At 41.3% G+C, this 16,860-nt stretch overlaps 1 protein-coding gene across 1 annotated transcript; it reads left to right on the top strand.

Annotated features, from left to right (window-relative positions):
• Nucleotides 1-958: 958 nt before the first annotated feature.
• KRT24 (keratin 24) lies at nt 959-6,643 on the top strand. Its single transcript, XM_055258795.2, has 8 exons — nt 959-1,614; nt 2,764-2,846; nt 3,354-3,510; nt 4,269-4,430; nt 4,530-4,655; nt 4,992-5,209; nt 5,998-6,110; nt 6,308-6,643. The coding sequence occupies exons 1-8, from the start codon at nt 1,018-1,020 to the stop codon at nt 6,409-6,411; spliced, it is 1,560 nt and encodes a 519-aa protein (XP_055114770.2). The 5' UTR covers nt 959-1,017; the 3' UTR covers nt 6,412-6,643.
• Nucleotides 6,644-16,860: the final 10,217 nt, after the last annotated feature.

The following is a 16,860-nucleotide window of genomic DNA, read 5'->3' as shown; positions in this document are numbered from 1 at the left end:
GAATGGAAACAGCCTAAAATACAAAGGGACAAAAAACCATGAAGCACAAAGGGGACTCAGGAGGGTTCAGAATCTATAAAATAACTCCAATTGTAACACTAGTTATCAGAAGTAGATACAAATCCTCTTTTATCTTTAAAACGAAGGCAGGAGATACCTGCATCATCTATTCATTTCTTGAAATTTGACTCAAAAAGGAAGTTGCTCTCTTTATATCAGACTAGAATTCAACCAGAAAGAAAAGCATATTAAAACGATCTGCCTAAAAGCTTTTCAATCTCTCTTAGACATTAGCTACTTGAATAAACATGTTGCTGAGATCTATTAATACTTACCTAGAAAACTATTATTTATGTTTTTCTTATGAACGATAAAAACATAATTTTTACAAATTATATGCTTTTTTGTATGTTATACAAAATATTAAAAAAAGAAAGCAATAACTTAAAATCACAAACTTCAACAACCTTAAAAAAATGCTGATTGAAATAATCAGAGGTGGATGCTTAATCAAATCTGAAATTATTGCTGATGTGAAAGCTAATTTCAAATTTTGAGAACAATATGAATAAAAAAGTTACATGATTGATGGAAAATTTTTATTCTCATCATATTAAGTATTTTAATTACATTTGTTAACCTGGAGATATTCTCTGCAAATGTGAAATCGTGAAGCAAATTTAATAGAACTACACTTCCAGAGAAAAGTTACCAGTCATCAAAACCTCTGAAAGATTAAAACTGTAATTCTGAAAATTTTTTTGTTTTGCTCCACCTTATTCTTTTTTTTATTGATATAGTAAATGCCCCAGGGCTCTGACCTAGCTTCAGAGAAGTGTTCAAGAAAAAGAAATTATCCAATTACTGATTACCAAAACTGTAGCAGAGATTAAGAAGTGACAGAGAAAAGGAACACCCTCAAAGCGTGTATATAAAAGCCAAAAAGGCAGCCTTGAATACACTCTTGGTCATCACCTCTCTTATTTGCCTGGACAAGCTCACGTTTGCAGGAGCACCATGTCTTGCTCATCTCGTGTCTCCTCCTCCAGGGCTGGAGGCAGCAGCTCAGCCAGGGTGTCTGCTGGTGGAAGCAGCTTCAGCAGTGGAAGCAGATGTGGTGTTGGGGGCAGCTCGGCCCAGGGCTTCCGAGGAGGAGCCATGGGGTCTAGCGGTGCTTTTGGGGGCGGCTTTGGAGGAGGCTTTGGTAGCTGCTCAGTAGGGGGTGGTTTCGGGGGAGCTTCAGATTCCGGGGCAGGATTTGGTGGGGGTTCTAGCCTTGGAGGGGTCTCTGGATTTGGCAGGGGTTCTGGATTCTGTGGGAGTTCTGGATTCAGCAGTGGTGCTAGTGGAGGCTTCTACAGCTATGGTGGTGGTATGGGAGGTGGTGTTGGCGATGGGGGGCTTTTCTCTGGAGGGGAAAAGCAAACCATGCAGAACCTCAATGACCGCTTGGCCAATTACCTAGACAAGGTCAGAGCCCTGGAGAAGGCTAACACTGATCTGGAGAACAAAATCAAGGAGTGGTATGACAAATGTGGGCCTGGGTCTGGAGACGGCGGATCCGGAAGAGATTATAGCAAATACTATTCAATAATTGAAGATCTCAGAAACCAGGTGAGACTATCTGTGCCTAAGTTTCTATTATTTGTGGATCTTTCACTTCTTTTCAGATCATGTACTATAATGAAAATTTTAAGAAATTATTTGAAAACATTTTTGCTTGTTACATAGGCAAAGTGGGACCTGATGTGTCTTAATTATTATAGTACTTTATGTGACATCCAATCACATTAATTTTTTGTTTCCATCTCAGTTTCAGTATTTCTACATAAGAGTAAAACTTATACAATACCAGACAGCTAATTATCACTTATATATAAGAATGATGGCAGTGAGTCAACATTAATTTAATCTTAATTATTTATGATGAATTCTGACAGACTGACACATTTTATTGTCTTACAAGATTTAAATATTCTTTAGGATTATTTTTCTTCCTAGAAAATCTGGTGCAAACATTACATAAGAATGTAGTAGAATCTAAAATGTTTAGCCACTTTTGTATGGGAAATATATTTTGAAAGACTTTTTTGGAAGTGAAATACAATTTGTGCACTATTTTCTGAAAAGCTCATGAGATAATGATCTAACAAAGTAGCAGAAATATGCAGAGGGCTATGTCCTATAAAACAGGATCCTGTGCCTAGTCCAATAAATGTGCAAACCGTTATCTTTTTGCAGAAAGATGTAGTCCTGAATATACCAGCCCCAGATAAACAGGTGTCATTACTAAGTAAGTTTGCAAAGCAAGTCACCTTTAAAAGCTAATAGCACAGGCCAGGCACGGTGGCTCACATCTGTAATCCCAGCACTTTGGGAGGCTGAGGCGGGCAAAAATCACTTGAGGTCAGGAATTTGAGATCAGCCTGGTCAACATGGTGAAACCCCATGTCTACTAAAAACACACACACACACAAAAATTAGCCAGGCACAGTGGCACGCGCCTGTAATCCCAGCTACTCAGGAGGCTGAGGCACAAGAATCGCTTGAACATGGGAGGCGGAGGTGCAGTGAGCCGAGATCTCGCCACTGCACTCCAGCCTGGGCGACAGAGCGAGACTCTGTCTCTACACACACACACACACACACACACACACACACACACAGAGCTAATAACACAGGCAACATCTACCCTTACAGGTAGGCATGCAGACACAAGGTAAAAATCATTCGTGATTCACTCACTATTAACATCTTTTTTAGATCATTGCTGCCACTGTTGAAAATGCTGGGATCATTTTGCAGATTGACAATGCCAGATTGGCTGCTGATGACTTCAGACTGAAGTAAGAAACATAAAGACTTGAAAACAAGTGTTATGGGAAAAAAATAAATTTTATTCCTATATATATATATATATATACACTAGAGGATCATGACCTAAATTGACAAACATCCCAAGGGTAAACTTTAGACCATTAGACAAATCTCCACTGATGCTGGGGCAGGTAGATCTCTCTGCTGAGCACCTAAGCCAGTAGCCACACACAAGCTGCTTCTCTGCTCCTTTCATCAGCCTACAACAGCTACAAAAGAAAAAAGAAAAAGAAAAAAGAAAGAGGCAAATTTAGAATGAGAATTTTATTATTAAAAATGTTAGACATGATTAGAATTAACATTACACTAGTATTTTTCTTTATAAGGGAAAATTTCCCAAGAGAAAACTTGATAACATTTATTTATTAAAATGCCCACAGGTGAGAACTTTTTCAATAGGTAAGAATGGAAGGTACCCTTTGAAACACGGCCAGGTGAGCTCACAGTGTTTTTTGCCTTACTGCTGCCCCTTCCAGGTATGAGAACGAGCTGTGTCTCCAGCAGAGTGTGGAGGCTGACATCAATGGCCTGCGGAAAGTCCTGGATGACCTGACTATGACCCGCTCTGACCTGGAGATGCAGATCGAGAGTTTCACGGAGGAGCTAACCTACCTGAAGAAGAACCACGAGGAGGTAGGAACATGTTCTACATAAATGAATAACTCTAGCTAACATATTTCTCCCCACATGCATTCTATACAAATAAAATTGGCTGGGCACAGTGGCTCATGCCTGTAGTCTCAGCTACTCCGGAGGCCGAGGCAGGGGGATCCCTTGAGCCCAGGAGTTGGAGGCCACAGTGAGCTATGATCATGCCACTGGATTCCCGCCTGAGCAACAGAGAGATACTGTGTCTCTAAAAAAGTAAAATAGGCCAGGCACGGTGGCTCATGCCTATAATCTCAGCACTTTGGGAGGCCAAGGGAGGCAGATCACGAGGGCAGGAGTTTGAGACCAGCCTGACCAACATGGTGAAATCCCCTCTCTACTAAAAATACAAAAATTAATGGGGCGTGATGGCGCACGCCTGTTGCGCCTATAATCCCAGCTACTCAGGAGGCTGAGGCAGGAGAATCGCTTGAACTGGGGAGGCAGAGGTTGCAGTGAGCCGAGATCAAGCCACTGCACTCCAGCCTGGGCGACAAAGTGAGACTCCATCTCAAAAAAAAAAAAAAAAAAAAAAAGGTAAAATAAACTCAATTTTATCTAAGTGAATTTCCCACATACTATGACCAGGAAACAAAAGTAATCATGAGTAAATTATATCTAGATTTGATTTTTTTTTTTTTTCCTTTCAGTGTCCTACTTTCAAATTGTTGTTGTCTAGGCACATTTTCGGAAGTCATCGCTTTTCTGTTTGCATCACGATAGTCTTTTTTCCCTCATGCTAGGAAATGAAGGATATGCAAGGAAGCTCTGGAGGGGAGGTGACCGTAGAAATGAATGCTGCCCCAGGGACCGACCTGACCAAATTACTGAATGACATGAGGGCGCAGTACGAGGAGCTGGCTGAGCAAAACCGCCGAGAGGCTGAAGAGCAGTTCAACAAGCAGGTAGATCCTCTCTGCTAAGCACCTAAGCCAGTAGCCACACACAAGCCGCTTCTGCTCCTTTCCTCAGCCTACAACAGCTGCATTATGTTTGTACTTAAGAGTGCATCGCTACAAGCACAAATCTCCACTGATGCTGGGGCAGCCACTTCTGCCAAGAATGAGATAACAGAACTGAAACGTACCCTGCAAGCCCTGGAAATTGAGCTTCAGTCCCAACTGGCCATGGTATGTGCAAATAGCTTTTCACATTTTCCAACAGGGAGTTAAGCAAATGCAGTTTTCTTTCTTTGCCAAGAGGTTCACTAGGCACATAAAAAAGGCAGTGTTAAGGAGAACTGCATTATGATTATAGAAAGCATTAAAAGTTAAAGATAATGTACTCTATTTTGCATAAAAGATTTAGTTTAAAAAGAAGTGCCAACTAAAATTAAAGAAGCAATGATATAACAATATAGGTTATATGGTGAAGGTGCACTTCTGGTGCCACATAAAATTGCATTTTTAAAAAATCATCCAATGATTTATTTTCATCATGAATTTTTTATTTGCTTTTTCTCTTAGAAAAGCTCCCTGGAGGGAACCCTGGCTGACACAGAAGCTGGCTACGTGGCTCAGCTGTCAGAAATTCAAACGCAGATCAGTGCCCTGGAGGAGGAGATCTGCCAGATCCGGGGTGAGACTAAATGCCAGAACGCAGAGTACGAGCAACTGCTGGACATCAAGACACGCCTGGAGGTGGAGATCGAGACCTATCGCCGCCTGCTCGATGGAGAGAGAGGGTAAACCAAAGTCATGAACAAACTAAAATGCATACCTTAGTGAATTTATTTTATAAAACCAAAATGGGACTCAGGGGTTAGACTTGTATATACAGAGAGTAATAAAGTAACTGACACAGGCTGGATGCAGTGGCTCAGGCCTGTAATCCCAGCACTTTGGGAGGCTGAGGTGGGAGAATCACGTGAGCCCAGGAGTTCAAGATCAGCTTGGGCAACATAGCAAAACCCCTTCTCTTCAAAAAATAATTTTTAAAAAATTAGCTGGAGGCTGGACTCAGTGGCTCATGCCTGTAATCCCAGCACTTTGGGAGGCCAAGGCAGGCAGATTACGTGAGGTCAGGAGTTCGAGACCAGCCTGGCCAACATGGTGAAATCCTGTCTCTAATAAAAATACAAAAATTACCCAGGCATGGTGGCACACACCTGTAGTCCCAGCTACTCAGGGGACTGAGGCGGGAGGATCACTTGAGCCCAGGAGGTTGTGGCTGCAGTGAGCTGTAATCATGCCAGCCTGGGTGACAGAGGGAGACCTTGTCTCAAAAAAAAAAAAAAAAAAAAATTTTAGCTGGGCATGGTGGCGCACACCTATAATCCCAGATACCGGGGAGGCTGAGACAGGAGGATCACTTGAGCCCAGGAGTGCAAGGCTGAACAAAAAAGCAACAGACACAATCCAATTAAGACACATAAACACATCCAAAGCTTCATCATGAAGAATCCCCGGGGCAGAGGGTTTCTCCTGCCTTTGCAAACTGCAAAGGAAAACATAATTCTTTTTTTTTCTCCAGTGGTTCTAGTTTTGCAGAATTTGGTGGTAGAAACTCAGGATCCACAAACATGAGATCCAGGGATCTGGTATCTGGTGACTCAAGATCTGGAAGCTGTTCTGGTCAAGGACAAGGTAGACTTTTTTTAATGTTGATAATAGTTCTGTAATTTAAAAGTAAAGGCATACTTTGCTTGTCATACTAAAAGGGTCTGCTATTGTTTACATAATCTTACCCAGAGAGTACACGTTGAATGCGTGTGATGGAATTTCTCTTGCTCTGTGTTTCTGTGATAGTTTCCAGACTGACATTGCAATCCCATGATTTTCAGATTCAAGCAAGACTGGAGTGACTACGACCATCACAGAGGAGTTGGTGGATGGCAAGGCTGTCCCGTCTCAAGTCAGCAGTGTTTCTGAGGTGAAAGTTAAATAAGGAACTTCCAGATCAACAAGGGGGTCTTTCAAAGAAAAAAAAAATCAAGAAGGACACAAGTGAAGAAATGGCATCTTTCTGGATAATTTCAGGAAAAGCTTCAGTCCAGAAATGGATGACTAGCCAATTTTTCTGCATCTTATTTCCTCATTAGAATGCTCTTGAAATAGCTGAATTAACAACTTTGCTCTAATTGTTTCTATGCTTCAATAAATTTACGTTTGCAAGTTAATTATTACTAATTTTTTTAAAAAGTATTTTATCTAGGAAGGAAGCTATCAATTATGATCTAGCTGCATGACTATATTACTAACGTCAGTTCATTGTTTATATCTTATGGTTGTAACCGAGCGAGTTATAGAGAAACGCCACACTCTGAGACTAATTCAGGAGTCCTTTTATTGCCAGCGAACGAGACGGCTAGAGCTCAAAATTCTCTCAGCCCTGAAGAAAGGGCTAGATTTCTTTTTATGCTGTGGTCTAAATAGGGGAGGGGGAGTTTAGCTGAAGCAATTTTTACAGAAGCAGAACAGGCAAACCAATTAAAAAATATTAATTGGCTACAGAAACAGTTACAGAAAAGTAAACAGTTCCAGGTGCAGGGGCTCAAACTATCACAAAGAGATAATGCTTTGGGTGCCATCCCCCAAGCGCATCCCCAGGAACTGCTGATTTAGCTTGCCTGGATATCTTATCAGTAAGTGCATTCCTGGATGTGCTCAGAGTCAGCTTGCACCACTTAGGCCGTTAAGGGAGGGGGGCTGCAAGTGAAGAAACAAAAATGGAGTCTGTCTGGCTCTCTCAGCTAAGAGAGACAATCAGGTTAAAACAAGGTAGGGTATCACATTACCTTATTTATACAATTCAGATTATAGCCATTTTTTTAATGTGGGCATTTTTAATGGCATCGCACAAGAACTCAGTGGCACAATAGCTGAAATTAGACTGCAGTGTCAACAGCTTAGCCCACAAAGAAGGATGCGATTATTTTAATAATCAACGTATAATTAATGTCTAGTTTATATATGTCCATCACTGAACTCGATATTTTATAAGATGAAAAAGGAACTCAAAATCTCCCTCCTACTTCAAAAAGCTCACATTTGGGTAGAGAAGAAAAGCTAAAACACAAAGAAGACAGCAAGCAATAAAAAGCTGTTAATAGTAAAGACTTGATTTCACAATCTGCATCAGAAGTGACATAGGAATCAGACATGTCTGTTTACAGGACATTTAGGACAGGGGCCAAATAAAGAGTCTTGGGAAATAAGATTGGCTCTGTGATATGGCATCCGATTTCCTGAAACCTTGAAAGCCCCAAAGAGAAGAGATCCTCAGGCACTTGTTCCCCTGCCAAGTCTAGCCACATCTTTAGCCAAAACCTGCCACTTCGCCAAGCTGGTGTTTCTTTTCCCCATTCTCCACTGCTAAGACCTTTCACCCTGTTGGTGGTCATAGCCCTATTCTTTCATTTCTACAGTATCCCTGAGGCCACATGGCTTTGTCTTGTCTTGTTTGGGATGATGAAACCTGTTAAGATTGGGTAGGAAGTGGTACAGGCCCCAGGAAGAACCAGGCATAGCACCAACCCAGGCTGGCTAAGAGCTTTCTCAATCAAGGAATTTAATATGCCCATATCACAAATTAGAGGATCAAGTCTACAAGCCAGTCCTCAAGGAAAGAACATGGGACATGGCATAAAAAGCCAAATGTAAAGTTATAGAAGGACAAACCTGAACATGTATCTTCCAATATAAAACCAATTAAGAATTGTGTGAGCATATCTAAAAAAAAAAAAAAAATCAGAGAAATGCAAATCAAAACCACAGTGAGATACCATCTCACACCAGTTAGAATGGCCATCATTAAAAAATCTGGAAACAACAGGTGCTGGAGAGGATGTGGAGAAATAGGAACACTTTTACACTGTTGGTGGGACTGTAAACTAGTTCAACCATTGTGGAAGTCAGTGTGGCGATTCCTCAGGGATCTCGAACTAGAAATACCATTTGACCCAGCCATCCCATTACTGGGTATATACCCAAAGGACTATAAATCATGCTGCTATAAAGACACATGCACACGTATGTTTATTGCGGCACTATTCACAATAGCAAAGAGTTGGAACCAACCCAAATGTCCAACAACGATAGACTGGATTAAGAAAATGTGGCACATATACACCATGGAATACTATGCAGCCATAAAAAATGATGAGTTCGTGTCCTTTGTAGGGACATGGATGAAACTGGAAAACATCATTCTCAGTAAACTATCGCAAGGACAAAAAGCCAAACACCGCATGTTCTCACTCATAGGTGGGAATTGAACAATGAGAACTCATGGACACAGGAAGGGGAACATCACACTCCGGGGACTGTTGTGGGGTGGGGGGAGGGGGGAGGGACAGCATTAGGAGATACACCTAATGCTAAATGACGAGTTAATGGGTGCAGGAAATCAACATGGCACATGGATACATATGTAACAAATCTGCACATTGTGCACATGTACCCTAAAACCCTAAAGTGTAATAAAAAAAAAAAAAAAAAAAAGAATTGTGTGAGCATATCAAGCCTATCATCAAAACATGTAGTTTTTCATCTTCCCGGCACACTGAATAAAACTTAAAATGAACCTCTGGGTACATTATGACTTCTGCTTAAACAGCTAACCAGAGAATAAGGTTAATAGCTAACCACAGAAAAACTTTAAACCACTACTCAAAGAAAAAGAGCAATGTTACGTTGCTTAAGTCAAAGCTATTTTCCACCATCAAATCATTACAATAAATAAAACACTGAATGCTTCTTCTCCGCTGAAATACTAAAAGTATGAACCAGCTTATCCAACCTGGATTCACAGCTCAACGGCAGAAAGGGAAATCTGCCATAAGCAGCCTGCAGAACCTAAGCCATCCCGGCCACATCAGTGAAGCCTCTCTCTGTGGGTCTTCTCAAGTCCAACCTTCTAGCTGTGGATTTTGGCCACCCGAGACCTATGTTCATGGCTAGTATTATTTTCATGTCAAGGCAAAAGTATGAGGCTACTCTGAAAATCATCTCGAGGTGAAAACCCTCATCTGTTCTTCCTTGTCATGCGTTAAGATGCTGCGTTTGTACTGAATGATTGTTTACAAATATAGAAAAGGCCCAATCATAGACACCAGAACACTGAGACACAATAGAATGTGTTGTTAAGGTCATGTTCAATTTTGAAAACTGAAACTATTGAATCATTTTGGATCATAAAACTTATTTAGAGTGCTGAATAAAAGCTAAGGACATGGTGTTCATACATTATTACTTGCCTTAAAATTATTTTAAAACTCTACAATAGGAATATGTTTATGGTGAGACTCTAAAGTTCAGCTCTCCAGGCAGTTTTTTTGTTTTGTTTTATTACAGGTTCTCGCTCTGTTGCCCAGGCTGGAGTGTAGTGGTGCCATCTCAGTTCACCTCCAGCCTCAACCTCCTGGGCTCAAGCAATCCTCCCACCTCAGCCTCCTGAGTAGCTGCAGGCAACCATGCCCAGCTAATTTTGTTTATTTTTTGTAGAGATGGGGTTTCACTATATTGCCCAGGCTGGTCTCAAACTCCTGGGCTCAAGCGATCCTCCCACCTCGGCCTTCCAATGTGCTGGAGTTACAGGCATGAGCGACTGCATCCAGCCTCAACTTTTGAATGACAGGAACATGTTTCTTTTTTCTGAGAGTGCATTTACTGTAAGAAAGGAGAGCTCGTGCCCACATGCACATGGTCTTTCTTCTTTTTTTTGAGACAGAGTCTCTGTCTTGTCACCCAGGCTGGAGTGCAGTGGCGTAATCTCACCTCCACCTCCCAGGTTCAAGCGATTCTCCTGCCTCAGCCTCCTGGGTAGCTGGGATTACAGACACGCACCACCACACCCAGCTAATTTTTGTATTTTTAGTAGAGACGGGGTTTCACCATGTTGGCCAGGTTGGTCTTGAACTCCTGACCTTGGGATCTGCCCACCTCGGCCTCCCAAAGTGCTCGGATTACAGGCGTGAGCCACTGTGCCCGGCCTTGCACATGGGTTTTCACCCATTGACTTTGATCCAGAGATTCACAGGGTTGTTTTTTCTTTCTGACCTCAGGGAAGTATACACAAGAATGATGAGAATGGTAGATGTGGCATCCATCCTCAGAGATTAGAAACAAGAAACAAGGTTCACAGCAGGCAGCTCAGAGGAAACGGCTAAAGTATTTGAGGCTCTAAGGAAAGTGGCCTAAACTGGCTTGACGACTTCATGGAATCCGACAGTGTTCACCCAGGAGGAGACAAACTGGAGAATATAAATCACCCAAAATGAAGCTCAAGTAATATTATCCACACAACCTCCTCAAGGAACAAAATACTACAAGTAATAAACCACTTTAAAAACTTTCCAGTGGCTGACATATGACACTTGGGTAACAGAAAATATTGATCAAGCCCTTCTGAAAACAAAGTACTTATTTGTCATATCAATGTCAATATGAAATGACAAGGCAGGAAAGAAGAAAATGTTAATAGTTCAACCACTTTTTTAAAAGTTAGCACTTAAATAGCAGGTAAAGGACAAGCCCAGAGGTATCCTGTGTACAAAGCTTGGACTTCCAGAGAGCGGGCATGATGAAGTTATTTTGCTGACAGAACCACAAGGAACATGAAGCTTATAACATGTGCTTTGTTATAAGCACATGCAAGCTTATAACAAAATTGGGTTAGGATGTGCATTGCATGCCTCAGTCACCCAGGCTGGAGTGCAGGGGCGCGATCACGGCTCACTGCTGCCTAGACCTCCTGAGTTCAAGCGATCCTCCCACCTCAGCACCCTGAGTAGCTGGGACTACAGGTGTGCTCCACCATGCCCAGCTAATTTTTGTATTTTTTGTAGAGATGGGGTTTTGCTGGGATCGTAGGAGTGGCTCACACCCGTAATCTCAGCACTTTGGGAGGCTGAGGCGGGCAGATCACTTGAGCCCAGGAGTTTGAGACCAGCCTGAGCAACATAGTAGGATCCCATCTCTACAAAAAAATACAAAAATTAGCTAGGACTGGTGGCATGTGCCTGTAGTCCCAGCTACTCAGGAGGCTAAGGCAGGAGAATCACTTGAGCCCAGGAGGTCGAGGCTGCTGTGAGCTGTGATGGCACCACTGCACTCCAGCCTGGGGGACAGAGTGACACACGGTCTCAAAAAGAAAAAAAAAAAATTGGAGAAAGTGTAGCTATATGTGGTTCCACTTGTGATGTAAAAGCATTACAAATTAATGTCTATAATTAACCTATATAGATGTTTTTATAATAAGTGATGTCCAGCATAACTTTTTGAACAATCCAAAGGAGAAAAAATAGGAAGGAAAAGGAATTTATATTTCATAAGCACGTGATATGTATACAAGTACTTTGTATCTATGTTTACATTTTATTTCACTTAATCCACAAACTCTCTGATGTAGGTATTACTGTTCCCATTTTATAGATGAAGAAAATGAAGCTGAGAGAGGTCATTTATTTAAAGGTACATGGCAAGCAAGTGGAAAAACTACAAGTTAAAGCTCCATCTCCTAATTCCATGAGCTAGAATTCTACTCTACCAAAATAAGTGAAGTTCTGTAGTTTCATATCGTAGACTCGCCAAGTGGCCTATTTCTGTGAGAGGTACCCTCCAAAAGTACTATTTTTTTTTTTCATTTTTCCAAAACCGCTTCTCCCTCGCCTAAAGTAAACAGGGAGGCTTCAAAATTTCCAGAACAGTTTTCTATCTATGTAGACAGCAGAAATTTGTTGACATTGAAGACCAGAAGAACTAAAAAAGATACCCACTGGTCTGAGTTCTGACAGAAAGCAGGCTATCACATGACCCCTTGGCCACTAAAACTGAAGCTGGGTTTCAAGTTAGGGGCAAAACCAGGGGAAGACCAGCTTTCTAAGCAGGACAGGAGCATCTTGAAATGAGCTTCATAATCTCACAGTGGTAGCAATTGGAGGAAACTATTTCATTGAAAACCAATTTTTTAAAAATAAAAATAGAGACAAGGTCTCAATATGTTGCCCAGGCTGGTCTCCGCCTCCTGGCCTGAAGTGATCCTCCTGCCTCAGCCTCCCAAAGTGCTGACATTACAGGCATGAGCCACCACACCTGACCAAAAACCAACTTTTTATGTGCAGAAAGTACATATGATATGTAACTCTAAGCAAGAACCATTCTAAAATTTTTATAACAATAAGGTGGTGAGGTGATCCTCTGCAAAGAATTTTATTAAAAAATTAACATATATTTTGAGAAACGTAATCACATTTCCAAGCATCCTCTCTCATCCTTGAAAACCCTCTACTTGTGCAATTCATAACTGAAATGATTAATGCCCAGAATTTACTGACCTGTGGAAAGAGCTTTTTCATAACTATCACAACTTTTGTTAATTAATTCTAACACTTTCATCTTTAGACACACACGCTGCTTATAGTTTGCAGCTGTCTGTAAATAAATTGCTTCATATGATCTTTATTAATTTTAAATAAATTGCTTCATGTGATTTTTTATTAGTTTGCCTAAGACCAAGACGCTAGACTTTTAAATCTCCATGATGGTTTTTATCCAAATGAGGGCTTTGTTACACCGATTCAAGATGAGGTAACTTTGCTTGCCCCACTGGCTGTTCCACAACCAAATTTTCAATGAAGATTCAATGTCATTGCTTTGTGATTTCTATTACAATCACAGCAACATAAAATTCCCAGAATTTTAAGAGTTGGGTGGTGACTTTTATTCCAACCTCCCACCCAGAACAGAAATTCTCCCTGAAAGATTATTCTAGGTCTTCAGTCTCTGGCTGAAGGTGCCTGGAGCTTGGAAAGATCGTGACTTTGTAAGGCAGTCCATTTCATTTAAGAACAGGTGTAATGTTAGAAACGTCTTCGTTTCCAAATCTGTCTCCCTGTGTAACTTCCAGCTCTTTGATTCTGGTTTAGCCCTTTAGAGCTATTTTCAAATGGCCATTGTGTCTCCTCTTTTCTAGATAAAAATCCTAATTTCTTTAGCCATGCCTCATCTAGCATTGTTTCCATACTCTTCATTATATGGGCCAGGTGTTCTGGATATAGTTAACATATTTGCTATTAAATATTCCCTCTAGAATATGACATGCAAAACTAAACAGAAGGGCCAGGAGCTGGGGGAAGATGACCTCTGTGCTTTGTAAATTTTTTAATATTGTCTAACAGCAGCAGCCGCATCACAGTCACAGCTCTGCTGAGCTGGAACTTTGGCAGAGAAACTTTATTCTTCATCTGATGTTTTCTTTTGTTAATTCACAGAACTGCATTTTTTTTAATTCTACTTATTTTACCAAAGCTTTTTTATCTCATTTTTTTCTGCAAAGCAAGGGAGTTGGTGATTACTAAGGTACCTATCATCTAGCTCTAAAATCTATGACTCTGCAAACAGAAACTGTTTGAATTAAAAAAAAAAAAATTCAAAGTGGCAGAATTAATGTTACAGGGAATTAAAATTAGATCAGATTCACCCTAATTCAAGTATTTTCCTGAAACTTTTGAAATGCATAACATCCACATGTCAGGTTTTAAGGCAGAGTGTCTCAACCTTGGCACTCTAGACATTTTTGGTTGGATAATTCTTGGGGAGCTGTCCTGTGGGTTTATGGAAGTTTATGGCCTCTACCAAGTAGGTACCAGTAGTATGCCCCCCACCCCTTATTATGTCAGCCAAAAATGTCTCCAAATATGGCCAAATGAGGGTGGAAGGGAGGCACAAAATCGCCCCAAAATCACTGCTCTACCTTAAGAAAGCAGGATTTTCCTTCACCATAGGAATGCACTACGTACAGAAGACAGGCAGCCTGGGATACTCTCCTTCCAGTTAAATCAAAACCTCGCCCTCTTAAAACACAGCATCTGCGTAGAAGATTATCTCTGTTTTACTTGAAAGAGAAGAGGTTAGAAGATGAGACAGTAGCATCCATCCAGTGTATATTCCCTTCCTGCAGAGTGAATAAGAAAACTTTCTGATGCTAATCTACCCAAATGACTCTTTATTTCATCTCTTCTCTAGGCAAACTTCACTCCACTCTCAGAAAACAGCCCTCAAAGACAAGCTGACAGAATCAAAGGCCAAGCGCCAGCCTCAGGTACAGGTTAGTGCCTGGAGACCCAGCTCCTTCAAGGGCGTCGCAAGACCAAGGGCCAGAGCCAGGCTAAACGCAGCTGCTGAAGGTCAAGGTGTGCCTGGTGAATGAAGCTAGGACCAACCACTGTCTGCTCACAGGGCTGAGCTGGTGTGCAAGAAGCTGTGGGTATGGTAAAGGGGAGTGGTTAGGACTGGGGCACATATAGGTCTCAATGACTCCTATGTACATTTTTAGCTAACCGCAACAAGGACACACAAGCAGGGCTGAACAACCTCCACAGGGTTCATTCAGTAAGGATAATTTCTTTTTAATTCTTTGAGACAGAGTCTTACTCTGTCACCCAGGCTGGAGTGCAGTGGTGCGATCTCCACTCACTGCAACCTCCGCCTCCCGGGTTCAAGTGATTCTTGTGCCTCAGCCTCCCAAGTAGCTGGGACCGAAGGTGCGCACTACCACACCCAGCTAATTTTTTGTATTTTTAGTAGGGGCGGGATTCCGCCATGTTGGCCAGGCTGGTCTTGAACTCCTGACCTCAAGTGATCCACCCGCCTCGGCCTCCCAAAGTGCTGGAATTACAGGTGTGAGCCACCAGTAAGGACAATTTTCGATGCCCCATTCCAGCTCTAGGAAAGCAATGACCACGGCCTCGATTTATGAACCCAGCCCCTAGTCCATGCATTACCACTGGCTACAAGGTGCTCCACAAATGTTTGCCCACCTGAATTGAAATTTAGGCAGCACTGCTGTTCTGCCAGACCATCTGTGGAAACAAGTGTATTATATCCAACATATTAGATGATAAACAGTCATTTAGGGTGGTGTAATTCAAAAACAGAATGAATAAAACATAGAAAAAGCTAAAATTCAATGACTTCAACATAGACCTTTTAAAAAAAACCATCTCAGATATTACAATTTTTATGATACCTACAACAGTCAAAACCAGAGTATAAGACTATCTTATTTTTTTCAGTTGTAAGTTTGAAACTGGATCAAAAAGAGGAAATAAAATCAAAGATAAGTTCTAAATACAAGTTTTCTATTATTCTATTTCATTTTCTTCAGAGGAACAGCCTATTCCAAAGTCTAAAAGTGTTGTTTTTATATGAATCCAATGTTTGTATCAAGCAGTTAGAGTCATATAAAATCAAGACTCTGGTTGTGGAATACTTTTACTGAGACATTTGTCAAAATAGCATTGTAATTTTTTTTCTTTCAACTTACACCTAAATAAACAATAATAAATGTCTTAGAAGCTCTTGCTACATCACATTTAAATGGCTTCCCTTCCACATTGTTCGCCTCAAAATCAAAAGGTGGAGAGGCATTTTAATCCATATTTTCTTTGAAAGGTCAAAGGAGGTGAAGAAGGAAAGGAGATAGACTGAAGAAAGATGCATAATTGAAGACAAAAAGTGAATTAAACAAGAAGGTTTCAACTTGTAGGTTAGTTTAAGGCAGTGTTTTTCAAGCTGCGGGCTATGATCCATTTATGTATGTGTGTGTGTATGTATGTATGTATGTATGTATTTATTTTTGAGACAAGGTCTCACTCTGTCACCTGGGCTGGAGTGCAGTGGTGCAATCTCTGCTCACTGCAACCTCTGCCTCTGAGGTTCAAGCCATTCTCGTGCCTCAGCCTCCCAAGCAGCTGGGATTACAGGTATACTGGGGCCAAGATGTAAAATGATGCCTTTGTTCTTGTGGCTTGCAGTGGGAAAAGTTATGGCCTTTGCTATAGAGTTTTCTTTATTTTTCCTTTCAGTTTTTACTTGAACTTAATCATATGAAATGGATTGTGGGCCAAGTGTGGTGGCTCACGCCTCTAATCCCAGCACTTTGGGAGGCCAAGGCGGGTGGATCACCTGAGGTCAGGAGTTCGAGACCAGCCTAGCCAACATAGTGAAACCTCGTCTCTATTAAAAATACAAAAATTAGCTGGGCGTGGTGGTGCATGCCTGTAATCCCAGCTACTCGGGAGGCTGAAGCAGGAGAATCACTTGAACTCTGGAGGTGGAGGTTGCAGTGAGCCAAAATCACACCACTGCACTCCAGCCTGAGTGACAGAGTGAGACTCCATTGAAAGAAAAAGAAGAAAGAAAGAAAGAGAGAGAGAGAGAAAGGGATTGTTAATCTGTTTGCTGTTGTTCTTGATGTCACTTCCTTCTCTATGACGAGAATTCATTGGCATTCCTAGAAGAATTCAAACCCTTTATCATTTGTTGAGCTAATTTCACTATAATTTCACCATATGCCACTTTCTTGCCTATATCATTGCAATGCCTCTCTACATAG

This window comes from Symphalangus syndactylus, chromosome 20 (assembly GCF_028878055.3).
Source record: "Symphalangus syndactylus isolate Jambi chromosome 20, NHGRI_mSymSyn1-v2.1_pri, whole genome shotgun sequence".
Taxonomy (NCBI): Eukaryota; Metazoa; Chordata; class Mammalia; order Primates; family Hylobatidae; genus Symphalangus; species Symphalangus syndactylus.
This window is presented reverse-complemented; position numbering and strand designations above follow the sequence as displayed.

Excerpts from the sequence above, each read along its gene's own strand:
- KRT24 (XM_055258795.2), top strand. The coding sequence starts at position 1,018 with ATGTCTTGCTCATCTCGTGTCTCCTCCTCCAGGGCTGGAGGCAGCAGC. Across the intron at positions 3,511-4,268 it reads TGAAGAAGAACCACGAGGAG|GAAATGAAGGATATGCAAGG; the intron begins GTAGGAACATGT and ends CCCTCATGCTAG. Across the intron at positions 4,656-4,991 it reads TTCAGTCCCAACTGGCCATG|AAAAGCTCCCTGGAGGGAAC; the intron begins GTATGTGCAAAT and ends TTTTTCTCTTAG.